At 41.4% G+C, this 17,414-nt stretch overlaps 2 protein-coding genes across 3 annotated transcripts in view; both read right to left on the bottom strand.

Annotated features, from left to right (window-relative positions):
• LOC136110965 (mitogen-activated protein kinase 12) overlaps positions 1-461 on the bottom strand; it is a 41,834-nt gene extending 41,373 nt beyond the window's left edge. The window contains exon 1 of the mRNA XM_065854727.2: positions 254-461. Coding sequence (XP_065710799.1) covers positions 254-369 — 116 coding nt within the window. The 5' untranslated portion in view covers positions 370-461. The remainder of the gene's footprint in view (positions 1-253) is intronic.
• A 7,960-nt stretch (positions 462-8,421) lies between these two features.
• LOC136104751 (mitogen-activated protein kinase 11) overlaps positions 8,422-17,414 on the bottom strand; it is a 34,016-nt gene continuing 25,023 nt past the window's right edge. Inside the window, exons 10-13 of one of the 2 annotated variants that reach the window (XM_065843974.2) lie at positions 14,617-14,695; positions 13,063-13,236; positions 11,043-11,103; positions 8,422-9,839 (exon numbers count right to left, since the gene is read on the bottom strand). In XM_065843974.2, the coding sequence (XP_065700046.1) occupies positions 11,063-11,103; positions 13,063-13,236; positions 14,617-14,695 (294 nt within the window). In that variant the 3' untranslated portion in view covers positions 8,422-9,839; positions 11,043-11,062. The remainder of the gene's footprint in view (positions 9,840-11,042; positions 11,104-13,062; positions 13,237-14,616; positions 14,696-17,414) is intronic. The other variant, XM_065843962.2, reaches the window with a different exon arrangement.

Raw genomic sequence — 17,414 nt, 5'->3', positions numbered from 1 at the left:
CACGGCACAACCCGGAGCCCGGCTCGGGGCCGCCCCACTTCGCTCCCGCGGGGCCCGGCAGCACCGGGCGGGGCCAGGCTGGGTCAGACACAACAACTGGGAAAAGTTGTCAGGGAACAACGCGAGAGAGCCCTAGGCTGGGCAGCACAGCCCTGGGCTGGGCAGCATGCCGCCGGCCCGGGGAGAGGTCACCGCGGCGTCCTGACGGCCCCGGCCGTCCCCTCCCGGGGCTGCTCCTGCTCGCCCCGCTCACCAGACAGCTCCGTAGGCGCCGGACCCCACCGGCTGCAGGTCCCGGTAGCGGTCCCGCACTTCCCAGAGGGTCTTGGTGATGTCCTGCCGGTAAAAGCCGTTCTTGGGGGAGGCCATGGCGCTGCGGCCCCCGCCGGCACCCGCCGACAAAGAGCCCGGGCCGGGGGGAGCGGGAGCGGCCGGCGCCGCCGAGCCGGGCTGCGGCGAGGGGCCGGGCTTGGGCGAGCGGCGCCTCCCGCCCCCGCCCCGCACACCCCCCGCGGGGGCCCCGCCCGCCCGCCCCGCACCGCCCCCGGAGGGGCTGCGACCGGCACCGGGCGGGACCGGCACCTGGGGCTGTGCTCCGGGCGGCTCGGGGCTGCGTGGAGAAAGGGGAGTCCCGCCTGCCAGCGCCCGGAGCACGCGTGGGCGGGGAAGCAGGTGCCGAGGCTCTCGCTGCCTGCACAAGTCCTTGCTACGGAGCTGAAAGTGAATCCATCCCAGCCCTCTTGTGCGTGTACACGCCACGGTGTGGCACTTCACTCGGGGCTCCTTTAGCGGTCCTGTTTTGGATCTGATGAAATGCACCCGGCCTTTACAGGAAAGCGTTAAGGAGTGTGAAGGGCTGTAACTGGTGAGAGCTGGGAGCACAGGAGCGAGCTCTCAAACGACCTTTGCACAGAGATGTACGGCTGAGGGCTTCCCGGTTCGTCGCAGGGTCAGACCTCACGTTTCAACATTAATAAAGAGAAACAACCCCACGCGTGATTCATGTGCTCAGAGCAAGTGGTCCCATATGCGTGTCTGGTGAGATATGAAACAGTTCAGCAGCTTGAAACAATTGCCGTGCTGGAGTACGGATAATAGCGATCTCAGTGTAGTAAATAGGCCTGGATGGGCACGTGTGAGGCGAAGATCTTCTCTACTTTTTTTTTTAATTATTATTATTATTATTTTTTACGTGTAATCTGTGTGAATATAATTAATATTTTTGTCCTTCGGGGTCTGGTAAAGCCTTTGTTTTGTCTGACTTCACCCCGGAGCAATGTTGCAATGTTGCTGAGGTTAGATAATTCAGACTTACTGCCACTAGAGTTCAATTTGTGGCTTTGCTCGAAAGGGACAATCTGGCCAAGTTTTGTTGTTCCCAGTGCTTTTTTTGTAGTTGCTATGGGCCCAGACTTTTTCGTTCCTGACTCCCAAATGTGGAAGAGCAGCCCTATCCGCTCTCCCTACTCCAGTCAGGTACGTGTTGGGTACAGGCGGAAAACATCCTGCTAGCAGTGTGTTCCAGCGCTGCTCTCTGCTGTCCTGTGACCTGTTTGACTCTCTGACTGAGTGAGAATGGAAACGAACCTTCTGACATTTGGCAGGTAACGTAAGGCTTGTGTCAAGTGTTAGATTAATGATACACATTTGTTTTTAAAATCTACTGTCCCAGCAGATTTATTATTATTATATTTTTTAATTTCTGACATCACTCTTATGCCACGTTTGCCATTCAGATGATGGCTGGAGTGAAATGTGCCTTGGGCAAGGTGAAGGATAGAGCAGCTTCTGCTCAGTTTTGAGCCAGTCCATCAGTTAAATTACTTTTAATGACAAATATTTATGTTTCTAATATGATAAGAATTAGTTCTGCTTTTGATGCCTCATGTACTTTTCCTTTATCCAGTTATGAAAAAATGATGCTTTCTTACTGCTTTCTTTTCATCAAGGCGGGAAGTAGATGATTTTGATACAGCAGATGAAAGTACTAACCCAGCAGCAAGATGATGAATGTCACTCTTGTTCAGAAGCTGAGAATATTACAGAACAACTTTTGTAAGACATCTAAAATTCATTGACAAAGTTGGCCAATACTGTTTTTTCCATGTTTTTTCGTTTGTTTAAGTATTTAGGTATATTTTGCTGTGGATGGATGAAGTAGCAGCATCCACCAACTACAAGACTACCTTTCTGCATCAGGTCACACATACAGCAGATGAACTGATAAACTTACTGAAAACCTTAGGAAATCAGCACTGTTGGAACAAGGGCAGCTTTGTCTAATAAAACCATTAGAAGTGTCTATGAAGGAAGTGAGACAAGAAACTTGGATCCATTCACAGCTGATAGATCTTAACAGCAGAATTGCAAAATGCACAAGGCTCAGCATCCTGCTCAGCTCGGTTGGATAAATGATGTGTTTTCCCAAAGACAATCTGTTGCAATGAGACTAATAGGATACTACGGCTGTATCTTATCCCAGGCAATGTGTGCTTGACAGTGTAAATTAAAAAAGGAATGCTATCAGATGTTTCTGCTTTTGGCATATGTTAATTGTAAAGTTTATAGAACAAAGAAGGACCTTCTTCAGACATCATGACTAAAAAATAATAGATGCATTAATTATGCAAAAAATCTGTATTTTCTAATGCCCATCCCATAAAGGAAAGCTTGCCAAGGTTTTTACCAGGGGGAAATATTAATTTCAATACTTTTTTTTTCTCCTCTTTCCTCTTTCCTTTCTTTTTCTCCTTCTCCTTTTTTCTTTTTCTACAGCCAACTTTCAATGTGTTGGAAGGTTGCCATCAGCTGCAAAGCATATGAGATAGACGGGATGTGGACAGTAGTCTGTCTGATCTCTCCAGGGACCCAGAGCTCAATTTACACTCCAGCCTGGACATGAGGCTTCGGTGCTGGAGCAGGAGCTCTGCGAGAAAGCCGATCATGTTCTCCTCAGAAGCTCTGTGAGAAAGCCGATCATGTTCTCCTGAGAAACTCAGCGTGTATGGAGTCTGCTGAGACAGTTTGATGGCAATGCTGCTCACAACAAGCTGTTAAATAGCAGTGATAAAATGGCACAGCGTGGTTTGTCAGGAGCTGACCTGCGGGCTGGCCGCAGGGCCCCGGTGCAGGAGATGTGTCTGTGTGAGTAGGGCGGGCACTGGGACCTTGATCCAGTCCAGGCACTGGCAACGTGGATTCACCTGGGGAAAGTGGGAGATCACGCAAAGTCCTTAAAAAAAAACCCACATCTTCCCACCTTTCTGTCTATTTCTATAAGACGTGTTTCACATGGTCATTTTATTCTTGATACACATATGAATTCACATATGAATAATTTAGTTCTGTAAAATGTACCTTAAATGTCAATAACCACAAAGTCTTGCTGAACTGTCAAATGCTGATTCCTAGAATGTTATTTTTTTTAACTGGCTTTCTATCCCCACCTCCAAAAAGCACTCTGTTCTTATCTACTTAGATACATTGCCATGAAGGAAGTCCATTTTATTTATTACAACAAGAAGTACATCTTAAATAAAAATAAAATTGCCGTTGTCATCTGAAAATATTCCCATGTTATTGTGTCCCCACCCTTCCCTAGTGGAGCTGCTGCCAACTATTTTGCAACTTTCCTGTTTCTGTCTCTCTGACCCCTGAGCAGGGTGCTTCAGTTCCAGTTCCAGTGACATGGAGCACCCCTGACAGCCTCACCATGCTGTGAGGGTACTCAGCCAGCAGTAGAAAGGAATGAATATGCATCACCTAAATGCCTTTTTTTTTTTTTTTAATATATATTTTTTAAACTGGGCATTTAATTTGTTCAAGAGGTCAAGGGAGCACTTACTAAATAACTACTTACTACCCTGTTATTATCCCTGTTTGCTGGAGGGGGGTATATAAACCAACTGCTTTTAACACTCTCCTAACTGCTTCTCCTCCAAGCCTGCCCAAAGGTCCTCTTCATACTCATTCCTACAATAAACTGTAGGAGTTCAGTTTTTAAGCTATCACAGATTTTCACAATCTGAGATGCTGTTGCACACAGAAGAAAAAATACTTGCGTTGAAGAGTTTCCCAACTTCAGTGCAAAAATCATACGAAAAGAGCATTAGAAGATACTGTGGATAACTTTACGTATTTGTCATTACATAATTGCGCACATCAGCTGTTTAAATCACCAAAAACTTAGTGGCACTCGTACCTTGGCTTTCCCGTCCTTCTCAACATCACATTCATTTGTTGCATTTCCATCTCAATCTAACGAGACAGTTGGACAGGACAGGAGAACGCTGTGTCATTTTTGAACAGAATATAGCGCTAACTAGGGTTTATTCTTGCTTTGAGCCTTTGGGCTTTATTATAAAATGAGTGTGGAATAGGAATATATTACCTTAGTGCTAATCTGCAGAATATTATTCTATAAAGAGTGAAGTATGGCTCAGTGGAGACTGTCAGTTATGGCAGATTGAATGTATATTTGTCTCAGGGCTGTCACTGTGATTCAGTATTTCTATTGCATTCAGTATTACTTGTGATCAAATTGGAACTTAAAAGGACCAGCTAAAACCTCAGTACACATCTTAATTTGGGACAATAATTGAAGCTGGGGGACTATGTGAGTGCAAAATGAAGCATTTGTATGCACGCAGGATTGAACCCTAATTGGACAGATTCAGTCATTATGTAGAAATTTCCCGTCTAATGGATTTAGTGTCAGACTGGTTTTAAGATCAGTGTTTGCATAGGAAATTTCCTATATATTTCCTGCTTGTCATGAAAACTTAGACCTTTTTAGGCATATCAGCTCAATATTTTATCCTGCAGCAGAAAGAAGGTCAGCGGCAGCTGCACTAATGCAGCTTTCTGAGTCTCTTGGTAGTAGTTCCATAAAAAGCCTTACGCTTTTTGCCCAGGCTCATAAATTAATGACACTTGGTACTCTCACATGTGTCACTGTGATGATTTTCTAAGGACCAGCTTTAGAGAGTTGTGCTACATCTGTAAATGCTAGCAGCACAGTTCACGTCTGAGAAAAACAAGAAGCTGCTTTTAAAGCAAAGAGAGGTGTTACTATCAGCTCCTTTCTCAGGACACTGATCTTGCCGAGGCTGAACTTCTTTCTGCTGCTACCAAAGGGCAGAATTCACCCAACTTCCAGTGCAAGTCTCTTTTAGCCAGAGCTAAATCTTTACCACTGCTCATCTGTCAGAGATTCTTGGACCAAGGCAGCAATTTACAGATGCAGCAAAGGATACTTCAGTAATTTGTGCCTGCAGCTAAATACAATGTTTTTTTTAACAGATTCACCGTTGACCAGGTCCCACGAGTCGGGAACGAGGAGGTCTGTTTTCTCGTTATGATCCAGGAGCACACGTGATGGGAAGAAAGGAAGGAAGTGGCTTTTGTATTGACTGCTCCCCGCTCTGTCAAAGGTGCTTTTGCTGCCAGCATTTTGCCCTTGAAAGGGTTGTCCCCATCTTGTCCCCAGGGAGAGCTCACTGTGTCAGGTCCTGCAACCTACTGACCCCCCTTCCCTCTTGCTTTTGTCTTTTCCACCACATCAAAAATGCGCCAAGAGCACTAATGGGAATTCTGCAACAATGCTAATTAATGGCTCTTGACCTACAGGTGCATGATATATTTTTTCATTTATCAGGGTTGATTACCTAACTTCCTATTCCCCACATCCCCCTTCACATAAATTCCCAAAGTTATTAGTAACCCTGCTGTTTCACACTTCTGTAGCCACTTTGTATGTTCTGGGAGGAGGGAATTACTGTGTTATGGTGAGTGATGCCCTCTAACACTGTGCTTTTCCTCTAAACCATCCTCAGTTTTTCTTTCCATTAGCACACTTGTGAATTAGAGCTTTGTTTAGTCTTATTTCTGCTTTGGCTGTGATTCTGTGATATCAATTCCCTGGTGCTGGGCTTCAGTGCTTATGAGGTAGAGAGCTTAAAAAATGAAGATGCAGATTTTAGAAGAAATTTAGTGTATACCTTTGCACATCAGAAGATTGAGATGTATATAAAAGAATTTTTTGTCCTCTTTTAAGACCTTTTGCTTCCAATGATGATAAAATTACTAGACTTGGGGTTGCACTTAACACTGATTAAACTGAGACAATAAATACTAGAAGTGATTTCAGTTCAGTAGGTGGAGGGATAACAAGCTCTCATGACTGAGAGCTGAAATTAGGTAAACTCAAATTGGAAGTAGATTGTTAACAATGGCAGTAATTAAGCCCTTGGAGAGTTGTGTCCTCTCCCAGTGGAAGCCTGAGCCGCCTCCTCTGTGAGCATCACCCAGCTGTGCTCCTCTGAGCATCCCTTCTGTGGTCCACAGGCGGTCAGGGATGACAAGCACCCTCATTCAGCATGGACTAAAACCTATGGCGCTCTCATCAAACATACATGCAATGCATAAAGGATCTACAAAAGCACGGTTGTAATTGTGTAGTCATGTCAGGAGATGAAAAGCCCACAGTTTAAGCAGGCTCCACTATTAATTTTGCAAATAAAATTTGGACCGTGTAAACAATGCCTTCATTTAAGATATTTTTAGAAAATAAATTTTTATAAAATAAAATCCATACTTTTGTATTTATTTATTCTATAAAATGTGGTTTCAAGTGACCCATCTTAGAGGTTCACTGAGCATTACAAAGCTCTCACTCCTAGATGTTTACCTCCTTGCCTGATTGTGTTGGTTAACAAATGGTTTTTTCCATCTGTGCTTAAACGATAAGCATGATTAGTGCTAAGCCCTCCACCTTTCTGTCCCAGTGGGGTACCGGCTTTCCAATTACCCTGTCCTGCTGTTGTAAACTGATAAATTTACCACATTGCAGTCCCGCGTTGGCTTACCACGAGGGAGTCAGTTACCTGTTCTAGAAAAATTCTTTAATTAGTGGTGTTTGAGCTCTAGGAAATCACCTTTATTTTGCAAATCTAGGAAAAGGATGTCTCTCTCTCCCTACTGTTTTCTTTGACATTAAAATGAGATGATTTATGAGTTTTGACATAAGAAGGACATGGACCTGTTGGAGCGAGTCCAGAGGAGCCTACAAAGATGATCAGAGGGCTGGAGAACCTCTCCTATGAAGAGGGACTGAGACAGTTGGGATTGTTCAGCCTGGAGAAGAGAAGGCTTCAGGGAGACCTTGTAGCAGCCTTCCAGTACCTAAAAGGGACCTACAAGAAAGCTGGGGAAGAACTTTTTGCAAAGGCATGTAGTGATAGGACAAGGCTTTGAACTGAGAGACAGTAGATTTAGATTGGATAGAAGGAAGAAATTCTTCCCCATGAGGGTGGTGAGGCACTAGCACAGGCTGCCCAGGAAAGCTGTGGATGCCCCATTCCTGGAAGTGTTCAAGGCCAGGTTGGATGGGGCTGTGAGTAAATTGATCTAGTGGAAGGTGTCTCTGCTCACAGCAGGAGTTTGGACTAGGTGATCTTTAAGGTCCCTTCCAACTCAAACAATTCTATGATTCATTAAAAATAGCTGAGCTCTTGTGACCCATTACTGTCACTTTCGATTAGTTTAAATGTGGCTATGACTGGATTCTTCCTACATAATTTATCTCCTAGAAAAAAATACATCTTTGCACGTAACTCTCCAGTTGAAGAAGATTCAAAGTTGCCAGAAGAAAAAATTTTGTAATATAAAACTTTCTCTTTCTACCTCAAGTATCAAAGTTACAGTAAGAGCAGACAGTCTGATCTTTGCCTACCACAGAGTTTTACACATCCTTTGAAACATTTGGCGATGGCCACCCTCATAGCCAGGAAACCAGATTAAACAAATGATGGGAGAAATCCCACACTAAATTAATTGTTGTTGGATGCAGAGGGTTCTTGTGAAATGTCTTTATTTCATCCCTGCCATTCTGGCTGGAAGAGAGCTACAGAACAGGCTAGCCAAGCTCATTATCAGATTTCAGAGAAAATAAAGCACTGGGCTAGTTTTCTGTTAACTGGTAAACAAACAAATGAAAAACACATGTTTCAGACATGAGTAAGTGACGATTTTCATTAAATAGTCAGACAAGTCATTTAAGGATTTACAACTTTTTCACCTATTTTAGTCAGCATGAAATTCAGTCATTGCATGACCATTACAGGGCTCACCTCGCTTCATAGGAAACCAGAGTAATGATGGCCAGGCAATTATTCAGAGGACTTGCAGGAAACCTACACAAGCATTTACTTTCAGATTAATATACCTTGTAGAAAGCTGAATACAAATGGCTGAGTTCTACTGGATGCAAGTATCAGATAACTGGCCAACATTATCAGCACCAGCCCACCAGTCAGTCCACAAAACAGGAACACGTTTTCTAGATGGAATGCTTTTTTCTATTTCTGAAAGGAGACATGAAATACTGTGTCAAGTATCTCCCAAAAATCAAAGTTCTTGGACTTCATTTTTCTAAATCTGTTTATTAAGAAAAAGCTTCTCTTTTTACATAGAAAAGATACAGAGGAAGGTAAATAAATGCAGTAGAATTCATTACCTCATGTTATAGCTGTACAATTGAATCCTAATGACAAAAGTTGCAGAAAACCTAAATAATATAAAAAGCCAACCTCCAAAATGAGACTCTGACAGAGCGAGAACGAGACACAAAAATGAACAACTGTGAACCACAAGTACATAGACAGACATAGCCAGTACACAAAGGGCCTCATGCCAAAGGATATTCCTGTTTCAGTATTATGCCTTCAGTGGTGAAAGGAGATAAATTAAATTCTTTGAGACATTCGGATATCCACTGTATCCTGCAATTTATTATTTAATTTTCCAACTTTTCAGAGCTGGAAAGCCTTTATTCACAAACGAATACTTAACTCTTCTTGTTTTGTTTTGTCTTCCAATGGCAGTTTATCAGATTATTTTCCCAAGGATTATGTGAAGGAAAATAAGACAATAAGGAATATTGAGTTCAAGGCTGTGAACTGAACACTCTTGCACTGTCATCAGTCACTGTGTTTGCTGGAGCTTGTGGGAGGCTGCAGAGATCTGCCACGGTGCCTTCAGGGCAAATTCACCAGAACTTGGCTGATGGTGTGGTCAGGAGAACAATCGGGAACTAAAACGGCCTCACAAGCTGGCACTGTGCAGATTAAAAAAAATATACACAGGGAAAATAATGAGAACAGACACTTAAAATGGCAACAGAAGACAAAGATTTATTTTTACTGACTTTTAACTGATGTTAAGATCAATTGAGAGACATCCAGTAAATTTGTAAGACCACCACAGATATGACTACATATGCATATTCTGTCTATCTCACTACCACGCCCTCTCTTCATAAAGGCACTAGCTATAAATAATATGAAAATGGACAGATAAAATGCTAGGAAAAAAACTAATTGCTTGTATGGACTTCTATGTTTATGTTCATACACATTCATGCTTTAAATGTACAATTTAAAAATTAATTTAAAAAGTCATCTTTATTTTGGCAATACAACTGATAAAATGAAACATGCAGAACACACAGCGCAACAGAACTCAGTGCATAATTTTGTCAGAATGAAGCAGTTCATCACCCTTTGTGAGTTGGGAATACATTCATATTACAAGGCAAATAAACCCCCACCACAAACAGACAACATCTGGCTCCTGTGTAACGCATCTGCTCTCCCACGTCTCCAGAATCTTTGGATAGTAAAATCTACATCTGACCACAGGTTAAATTGTACGGTTATATTTTAACAATCTTCATAGTGCAGCAAAGCAAGACAGAGCTGCCCGTGTTCACTGTTCTATCTCCAGGCTATCCATTTTCAAGTCAGGGGGTTTAAAGCTGATCACTTCTTCATAGGTAAGTTCTGTAGAGAGAGTGTAATGGAGAGAGACTAATTAAAGTGATATTCTGTTCAAAAGAAAAGCATTCCAGACAAAACAGGTCTATGGATGCATGTGACTTGTAGTTTATATTTCCAGCCTCTTTAGAGTCCAGATCCAAAAACAGACTGAATTCACCAGGAATCCTTCTGTTAACCTCAGATTATAAATTAAGACTCACAAATGCTGCTATTGTACAATATGTCCATCCCTTTCGGCTAATTACTAAAACACAGGTCCTGAAATGGAAACATCAATTATACTGTCAGATGTCCTGCCAAAATGACATAATAAAAGACAAAATGTAATGGAAAATGGAATATTCAACAGCACACAAACAGGTTTTAAAACATACGCTTGTAACTGCAGATTGTTCTTTATCATCTCTCAGTCAATTGCCTTCAACATAAATCCCTTGCAATTCTGTGAGAGTGCCTTGGGATCTAGTTTTTTAATATATATATTTTATTGTAAACTTAAGGTACGCTGAAAAAAATGTTCTTTTGTCTTAGAAGCATGTAACAGTTCTATTTTCATCAAGAAAGGCTTAACTAGGAACATGGATTCCTTGCTATTTTATCCTGCTTTAGGAATAGCCCTTTGTCTTTTCTTGCTGACAGTCATATCCCATTTTGTGCCTTCCACAGTAATGGACTATGATGTCCGTGGCTACCTCCTATGTATTTTTTCAAGTTAGATATCGTATTTTAAGGACCAAATCCTGTTCACACACAGATATATGGCTAACTTCAGGATCTGTTTTCCAAACACAGATGTTTAAATCATATCAAACTTGTGCCTATCAGCTTGTTTATTAATTAGCTCTGTCTAAGACAGCTGCTACACAGGCAGGCAGACCTCGCACTCCTCTAAAAAGTATGTAAAAATCTTTGGGCTGGATCTTGCATACACTCTGGTTGTTTTATGCTGTAGCATGTTGTACAGTGACCAGAGCGCCAGCCGCAGTGAAGGATTTCTCTGAAAGAAATTCTGCGTGCAGAACCCCTGGGGCAGAGCGATTCCTTAGGTGACTCAGTGGTTGATCTGCAGCTATTAAGTAGCCACAGGCCAGAGCACTGGTAGGAGCTGGAGCGGTCCTGACTGAACTAGGATGAAATTGGATGCCTGGGACTGTATAAGAAATTATTCCCGCTGGCTGTGCATTGTATGGTTATGAAGCTTCTTACCCAGTTCTCATGCCACCCACTCAGTTGAGAGCGTATGAGGTATGTGCAACCGGAGCAGCAGCTAAGGAGAGACAGCACATAGCATTCAACTCTGAATAGCATACTCTTGGCCTCTAAAATTTTGAAATATTTTCTTATTGATTAAACATGCCACAAAGAAATCTATGAGCTTGGGCACCTAGTGCACAATGGAGGCCAACAGAAGTCTTAAGTGCATAATGTGTAAGACAAGGTGTCTGAAATTTCAGTTTACTTTGGTGCTCAGTCTGTCTCTCTTAGGATCAAGCACACTGATTTTTATTTTGAACAGAAAAAGAGGGGAAATATACCATTGATACCTTGAGAAACCAGGTCAATATTTCATCAACAATACAAAAATTTTATGCAAATGGTGACCACGTCATCTTGCTCAAAGTGACACATACTATACTTGAAAAGTACACTTGCCAAAATAAAAATATGGCCAGGAGGAATGGTTGCATGTCCTGTGACAGTTTTGAGATTTTTGTCTCAGGCCTTCTTTCTTCACCCTCCACCTGCCCCTGTATAAATAAGGAATCTGACCTGTAGTTCCAGCAAGGACAGTCATGTAGAAAAATGTGATACTGTCCTTCCTAGAGAATTCACCTCCATGTCCTCATCTCAGTTCAGAAAGTGTTAAGCTAAGATTGCTCCTGAAATAATTTCAACAGAGTTTCATCACAAACAGAAATCAGCTTCGTGACTCGGAAATTGTTCAACTTTCCTGTTAAGGACTCAGTCAACTGAAAAAGTAGCAAAAAAAAAATTGCCCACTGGTAAGTACAGCAGCAAATTGAACATGCCTCTCAATAAACAAGAAGCACAGGTGGTGCTGCATGCTGCCAGGTTTTGCAGAGGAGAGCATGTGTAAGGAATAAGTGATAACAGTCAACCCTTCTTGTTCATACAGATACACTAGGCTTCTAGAAAACCCTTGCCAGGGCTCTAGGAGGTTGCTTTATTGTAGAGAGACCCATGACGCCACTCCTATTTTTCTTCAAAATGTATTTGCTGTAGTCAGACTGCTTGTCTCCCCCGTAATGCCCAGGATAAAACATGGCACAAGTGGAAGGGCATGAGTAAGACATAAGAGGTCAGTATTTTTCATCATAAACCTACTATATTGATTTTTTTAAGCAAACCCTTCTGGAGTAAAAGTTATAGACTATACGACTAGAAACAGAAGAACGTTTATTTCTAGAATACATATTTGATCTTAAGCCAAGGAAAGGACTTTATTGATAAACAGGAACAATTAGTTTTCTAGAACATTAATCTCAATTTAAAATGTCTAGTAAGGAATTTTTAGCAGAACACGTCCTCATCAGACAATAATGAAATTAAACTGTACTTTTCAGTACACTTGCAACCTAAACATTTAGCCATGTTTCTTCTGTGATACTGTAGTGCAATAGCATCATGATGTAAGCACGGAATTAACTAATAAAAAAAGGTTGTTGCAGTATTTCTCAAGAATGGGTTCAGGGGTGTCACTCCAAAGTAAAATCATCAACTCTCATCTCAAACAGGATCAACAGCATGGTTTATCTACTAATCCCAATCACTTGGCTACATGAAAAATGATTAGCCAAATACACATTTGTCTAAAAAACTTTCATTGTTGGTGCTGAACAAAGCTAGGTCAGAATCCCAAATAGTGTCACCCTAGGACAGCTACTTTAGCTGAGAATCTGACCTAGAAAACTAAAACTAAGACAGAATGCGTGGTTACCTGCTAAGTCACATCACCTTTTAGTTAAGAGTAAACCCGCTACAGAGAATGTAGTGAGGAGATGATAGAACAGGGGAAGGGAGCAAAATCCAGGGAGGAAACACAACCCTTTCCACACCTCCTCTCCCACATGCATACAGGTGGACTTATGTTGTTTCCCCGAGGCTTAAGCATTCAAACTGCTCTGGTTAGAAACAGAGGAAAACTGACACTTAAGTAAGGTTTTGTCCTGCTGTGTGTATTAACTACCACACTTAATTCTGTTACCTTTCCATTCATCTATGGTTCGCTCCTTATTCTCTATTGACTCGTCATACAGCTCAGCTTCAGGTTCATCGTCTGGGTCATGATACTGTACAAAATATGGATGTGCAAGTGCTTCTGAGGCAGTAATTCTTTTATCGCTGTCTAGTATAAGCATTTTCTCAAGAAGATCTACAGCTACGGGAAAAAGAGAAACACGGTTCAATGCCCAAAGAGACTGTCTAGAAGTAAAAGAGAACACAACTGTTTACACACAATCTATTCTCACTCACCATAAACATAGTTAACATTGTTGGCAAACCCACAAAATTTAGGCAATATACCAAACAAGTTTTGAAGATTTTATACTGTGAGTACAATTTTTGGAGCTGAAGGAAGCTTCTGGTTTGCTTACAGTGTGCACACAGGTCCATTACAGTCTATTTGATATCAGATTCACCTTTACTGACATCCAATGCCTTCATTCTGAAAAGACCTCTGTGCTTAAAATTTAAATATCCTGTCTTGTGCATCATATGCTTAATTTGAATTACTTGAAGTAATTTAAAATTGGGAATGTGAGATTGCACTTTTAATTAGTTGCACCAATGAAGTAATCAGATGAAAACTGCAAAGCAACTTTACAGGACCCAGCATAAAGAAAATATGTTTGAAGTCAACAGTTGCAAAATATTAGAAAAAAGAAAGATCTGTAAGGCTGAAATTGGTTTTAAATGGAAAGTTTATCATAACTATTTAAAATATGAAATAAAAATTTTCAGTGCTTTTATATAAGCACCGTGATTAATTTGCCTTTATGATATTAATATGTAGTATGCTGTCATGTACCTCATGCAAATAAATACTTTTTTTCTTTATAAACAGTCCAAAGCTACTTGTATTTGTAAAAATAAAATAGTCTTTTAACACAGAAAGAATTCAAAACATTTTAACTCATAATACTTCCCTATCTTCAGTATTTTAATGTGCACTCAATGGAACTGACCAGGCACTGTAGCAAGATGACTCCAGTGACTCAAATGTCTCCTTTGCCATGTCACAAGAAACAGTTCACAGAAACATCTCTTTTGCACAGGCAGAACCAATTGGTTAGACATAAAAACAATTGTGCGGAATCAGACTAAAGGTCTGTCTAGCCCAGTATCCGGTATCAACAATGGCTAATACATTTCTAGGAAATAATACTCAAAAGGGTCATTCTAACAGCTTCACTTCCTGGTACATTCTTCTGCTCGCCAGCAATTTACAGCCCATGGCCTTCCTGAGCCAGAACTGATGTCTCTAGTCTAGACCCCATGACATTTTTACTTATTCCTGCTATATATATAGCTGGCTTTTGCTTTTTATCCACAAAATGTTTTCCTTTAGGAGGTTCCCATCATCTCCACCAGAAACAAAAAACACAGGCTTCGTGAAGAGAAAACAGTCTCAGGATGAAAGCTTAAGCAATGCTTTTCTCACTGGTCCAATTATTATTATATGGGATCATATGGCAAAGGAAGGCTTGAGTTCCTGTGTTAGTGAAAGATATAAACAATATCCATCTGCCTTTCTCACCTAGTGGGTTTGCACCACGGAATACTGCTTTCAAATCCTGTTGAGGCATATGTGGAAGAGATTCAATGTATTTTCTTGCCTAGAAATAAATCAATATACATACCACATGCACAGAGGTTAATTTTTGCCCAGCAGTAACCATATCAACTCTAAAAAAACAGATGTAATATTCATTATGGTTTTTTATACATGGGAAACCTTATTTACATAAAAACATAATGTATGACTTTGTTTTAAACACACTCCTGTTTATCATGCAATAAGCAAGAGGTATATTTTCCTCTAGGGTTTATGTGTTAGTACACATTTTTCAGCTATGCTTACTGGTTCAATGCAACATATCCCCAGGGAACATGAGCAGGTAACATTCAGCCAGAAACTGCAACCTAAATAATCTTTCAGTTACCCTCAGCAAAGTGGTATCATCCAATCTGTGTCCTTCCCTCCTCTCTTCTGCCAAACAGTAGCTTCACTAACCAAAGAATAAATCCTGATACTTGCATGGCACAGATCTTCCAATGTTTCACAGAATTTATAGCTTGGCTTGTCACCACAGCTGTGAAAGACTCATCCAAACTCAGGTAGGAAAGGGCTGCCCTCGTATTGGACCTACAATGCCAGCATGGAGTCTGACATTAGGCAAGTCACGAATTTCTGGGCTGAAGTAGACAGGTGAACGTTTATCAGCAAGAGAAGAGGTTGAATGCTGGTCCTGAGGGCTGGAGTTGGACAGAACAGGGAGTTCTGAAATGGAACAGGTAAATAAGAGGCAAATGGCTGTCCCCAAATCTATAGAAAACTCAGCTGGTCTTTGAACAAACCTCAACCCTTTTAAAACACGCTTGTGTTACAGGGACATCTCCCCGCCCACTTGGCAATCCTGTTAGAAAGAGACTATCTGCTGGAGACCAGCTAAGCATCCTTGGCCTGCTGAAGACAGCACAGGAAACAAAGTTGTTCACACTGGGCAGCTCCATGGCTTCACGTGAGATATGGGACTGAACTTTGGAACTATCTGCAGGATTGACCACCTCGGTGCATCATGAAGGGATTATAAAATGCTCTGACAGGTCATCTGTGCAATCCTACCGCCATGCTCGGGAAACAGACCCTGTTCTCTACACAGTTCTCTCTGACATCATCTTAATTTCTGCAGCTACAATAAACTGATATAAAGTTATTTTAAATCATTACAAAGCAGTCTCTTTTCAAACTGTGTTCTAATTTAATGAGGCTAATTTTTTTTTTCTTTTTAAGAGAAGTAAGCTTATTCTAACATAATTTTAGACTACCATTATTGACACATTTCAGAGTCTTACTAAGAGAAGCAAACCTTCTTGTGTTACATCCCCACCTGTTAAAGCTATATTAGCGTTTTTCCTCTTCATTATGGGGGCTGATAGCAAAGCTTTCTAAGAGGATTATTATTTTTCTTAGCAGCTGCAGCCAGTCATGAAGAGAACAGTGTTTAAAGACTAGTCAAACACAGGCTTTGCTCCACCTATTTTATGCTCCTCGAGTTGGTGTGCAGCTCCCATCAGAGTTAAGTCTTCCAGGGCACTAGTTTTACATATGTATGAACAGCAGAGCGAAAGAGAGCTGTCACTCATTCCTGCATGGAAGATACGGACTAGGGTAGAAACAAGATGTAAATTTATCATACGACAAACATCTGTGGATTTGTGGATTATTTGTTTCTGAATGGACATCAATTAACACCACTAATCCAAACATGACTGAATAAGATACCTTCAGAACTATCTCCAACCTTGTCCAAAAGTCCTTTGAAAACAACACAGACCTCTCAAAGCATACCTACCAATGCATCCCCTCTGCTTATATATTCATTACAGAAACCCAACCAATAAAATCTAGACATTTAAATTATCCTGAAAATAATGAAATGCAATCACTGTTTAAACCTATATTACTCCAAGAGACCGACAAATCAGCTCAGTAACTTGTGCTGAAATATCCCACGAGGCTGATCTTTTAGTTTCCAATTCCTTACCCCTCCATTTATAACTGAGAATAGGCTTGGCATTTCAGAGAACCTCTGATCTTGCTGTTAAGAGGATGGGAAAAACTGTCCAGGACTGCAAGTTACATTAAGAAACACCTAAACAATAAGGCCAAACTATAAGGTAAAGAAAAACTAGAACAACAGAACAGAATAGATACTCCCTTGCAAGAAGCAAGTATCTCCAGGTAGCTCCTCCAACCAGGGAGCAGCAGCCCAGAGGTGACCTTGCAACACTCCCATTCATTAACTTGGTTTTTGTGTTCTCTCTGTGCTCTAAAGATATAATTAGCCCCAGTAAAACAGTTTAGGGATCTCAGTAGCTCACTGAAGTATGCTCTGAAACACTACAAAATTAAACACAAAAGCAGATACTATCTCCAGTAAATATTTAAGGTGTTTAATCTCATCATCAAAAAGCTCGCAAACTGACTACTTGTGGGCAAGCCAGACATTTGTACACACTACTGCAAACTCGTTACTGCAAAAGCCGTAGGATCTCAATAACACATCAAGGCTATACAATGGCTTAGGCTTAGGCCAGCACAGTTCAAGATTTGCTGATGGATCCAAGCCTTGGCACAAGGACGGATCCTCCTCCTGCCCTGGCCATCCCCAGGTGCTGGTACCCACAACCTCTGGGGCTGCGCGTTGACCTGCACTGATGAGGTTTCCTCATGCTGGGACCTTCCAGAAGTACACCGTTGCTCTGGGTCTCCTACTGTTCCTGCTTACTTAACCCACTGGTGTATTAAATTCAAAGAAAACCCATCAATAT

This window comes from Patagioenas fasciata, chromosome 1, assembly GCF_037038585.1.
Source record: "Patagioenas fasciata isolate bPatFas1 chromosome 1, bPatFas1.hap1, whole genome shotgun sequence".
Lineage (NCBI taxonomy): Eukaryota > Metazoa > Chordata > Aves > Columbiformes > Columbidae > Patagioenas > Patagioenas fasciata.
Note: the sequence above shows the minus strand (reverse complement) of the source record. Positions and strands in the feature narration are given on the sequence as shown.